The following is a 2,482-nucleotide window of genomic DNA, read 5'->3' as shown; positions in this document are numbered from 1 at the left end:
TCAACATAAAATTACAAGGTGGATGATTTGGACTTGACTGATAATCATTTTCAGTCATGCATTTCATGTAATTATTTGTGTTAAATTACCCTGCTGAATACTTGGTGGTGTTACTCTTGTATGTTATCGAATACATGCACATGTGAGTAGCAGAAAGTGAGGCTGATAAAATAAATACAAGAGTAAACTTTCTTGACTAAATCACAAGTTGTTTATTTTTTTAGAGTCATTGATTAACCATCCAGAGAAATGAACAACTTCACCTCTGTGACCATGTTCTTCCTAATGGGGTTTTCTGATGTTCAGGAGATCCAGATCTTACATGCTGTCTTGTTTTTGCTAATTTACCTGGCAGCCGTACTAGGGAACGTTCTCATCATCACCCTCACAATCAAGGATCATCGACTCCACACCCCTATGTACTTCTTCTTGAAGAACCTGTCCTTTCTGGATCTCTGCCTCATTTCCATCACTGTTCCCAAATCCATCGCAAACTCTCTGGCTAATCACAACACCATCTCATTTCTCGGCTGTGTTTCACAGGTATTTTTCTTCGTCCTCTCAGCCACTACGGAATTCTCTGTCCTCACAGTGATGTCTTATGACCGCTATGTTGCAATCTGCCACCCACTCAGGTATGAAATCATCATGAGCCATGGAGCCTGTATGCAGATGGCAGCTTCCTCATGGGTCATTGGAGTTCTCAATGCAATTCTGCACACAGCTTCTACCTTCTCCATACCTGTGTGTGGGTCTCCTGAAGTCCATCAGTTCTTCTGTGATGTTCCGCAGCTGCTCTCCCTTGCCTGTTCTTATAACATGGTGGAATTAGTAGTCATTGGGCTCAGCATGGTGTTAGATTTTGCCTGTTTTGTGTTTATTGATATTTCTTACATTCACATCTTCTCCACCATTCTGAGAATGCCATCCACAGAAGGCAGGTCTAGAACTTTCTCCACATGCTTGCCTCACCTCACTGTTGTGACTCTCTTTCTCTTTTCTGGTATTTTTGCCTATTTATGACGCTTACCCAAATCTCCATCACCCTTGGATTTGCTAGTGTCAGTATTCTATACTATGGTGCCACCCACCATGAATCCCCTCATCTACAGTCTGAGAAATAAGGACATGAAGATGGCACTAAAGAAACTGTTAAAGAGGAGGCATTGCCCTTCATATTAGAAGAGTAAATGTCACATGTATCATGATCTTTCAATCACTGACATAATTGTCTGAACAATCTGGTTTCATAGTCTGAAAATAATATTGGCTATTTAAAGTAAGAATTACCATGAAAACTCTGGTTGTATTCATTAAATTGCTACTAATGGGCACTATCCATCACTAGATCAAGTGAGTGGAAAAACCAATAGTTCCATTTGTAATTAAGCAGATATATACTAACCTTGTACTTATCACCTTAAGTGAAAAACAGACAATTGTTTTCCAGTTAATTCTGACTCATGGTGACTCTGTGTTTGGAGAGCAGAACTTCACTCCTAGGGTTTTCAAGGCTGTAGTCTTTTGGAAGCTGATCTCTGGGCTTTCTTCACAGCCCTCTGGGTGGGTTTAAACCTTCAGTCTTTCAATTAGTTATTGAGCCCTTAACCATTTGGTGCAGTAGTTAAGAGCTACAGCTGCTAACCAAAAGATTGGCAGTTCGAATTCACTGGCAGCTCTTTGGAAACCCTATGCGGCAGTTCTACTCTGTACTACAGGTTTGCTATGAGTCAGAATCGACTCAGCTGCAACGAGTGTGTATGATTTTCATTTTGTTTGTTTTAGAGACTCCTTATAGGGACACTTTCATATTTGACAAATCCCCCATGACTTCCGGTTATTCAGTTCACTTATGATCGTAAGACTATTTCTCTATTGCTGATGTAGTGTTATATTTTCCTGCTCCAGTACATTGGTCATGAGATTACCTTTACTTAGGTTTCTCCAGCCTAGTCCGGTTTCTCCTGTTAGATACTTTCTTAATGCCATTTCCCTCTCTATCATAGTACTTATCTTAGTTGTGATTTGAGATTTATTTCTGTAAGTCTTTGTTATATTTTTCTTCATTACACTGTCTGATCCTTGTGAACAGGGGCTGTATCTCTTGTCACTAGCTTAGGGTGTGGTCTAGAGTAGGAATACAGTGTGTATTTATTTAATATGTGGATGAATGAACAATATCCACATCTTCTCTTGGTCCCACAAAACTTTTGTTATTTTTCTTATCATTAATCTGAGCCTAATCTATTATCTCTATGTTTGTAATGGATTGACTTCTAATTTATTCTAAAGGTAATGGATTACAATAAGTCTTCTGCAGTGGTTATGGACCTATGTGCATATGTAGTTTACATGATTGGTAACTGTATTTTCCACATGGAAAAAGAACTAATGGGTTTGTGTAATATACAGAGAAAAAGCATTTGTGAGATTGATTAGCTGTATATGTGTTTTGTAGAAAAATATTTACATGACAGTAAAA

The 2,482-nt window shown here is 38.7% G+C and overlaps 1 protein-coding gene across 1 annotated transcript; it reads left to right on the top strand.

The window, feature by feature from the left end:
* The first annotated feature begins 249 nt into the window (after nucleotides 1–249).
* On the top strand, nucleotides 250–1,208 carry LOC101354491 (olfactory receptor 14A16-like). Its single transcript, XM_012559985.2, is given in 2 exon segments — nucleotides 250–1,152; nucleotides 1,155–1,208. Coding segments are annotated over 2 exon segments (957 nt in total).
* Nucleotides 1,209–2,482: the final 1,274 nt, after the last annotated feature.

Source organism: Trichechus manatus, unplaced genomic scaffold (genome assembly GCF_000243295.1).
Source record: "Trichechus manatus latirostris isolate Lorelei unplaced genomic scaffold, TriManLat1.0 scaffold01006, whole genome shotgun sequence".
Classification (NCBI taxonomy): Eukaryota; Metazoa; Chordata; class Mammalia; order Sirenia; family Trichechidae; genus Trichechus; species Trichechus manatus.
The sequence above is the reverse complement of the archived record's forward strand: the minus strand, read 5'-3'. Positions and strand labels throughout refer to the sequence as shown.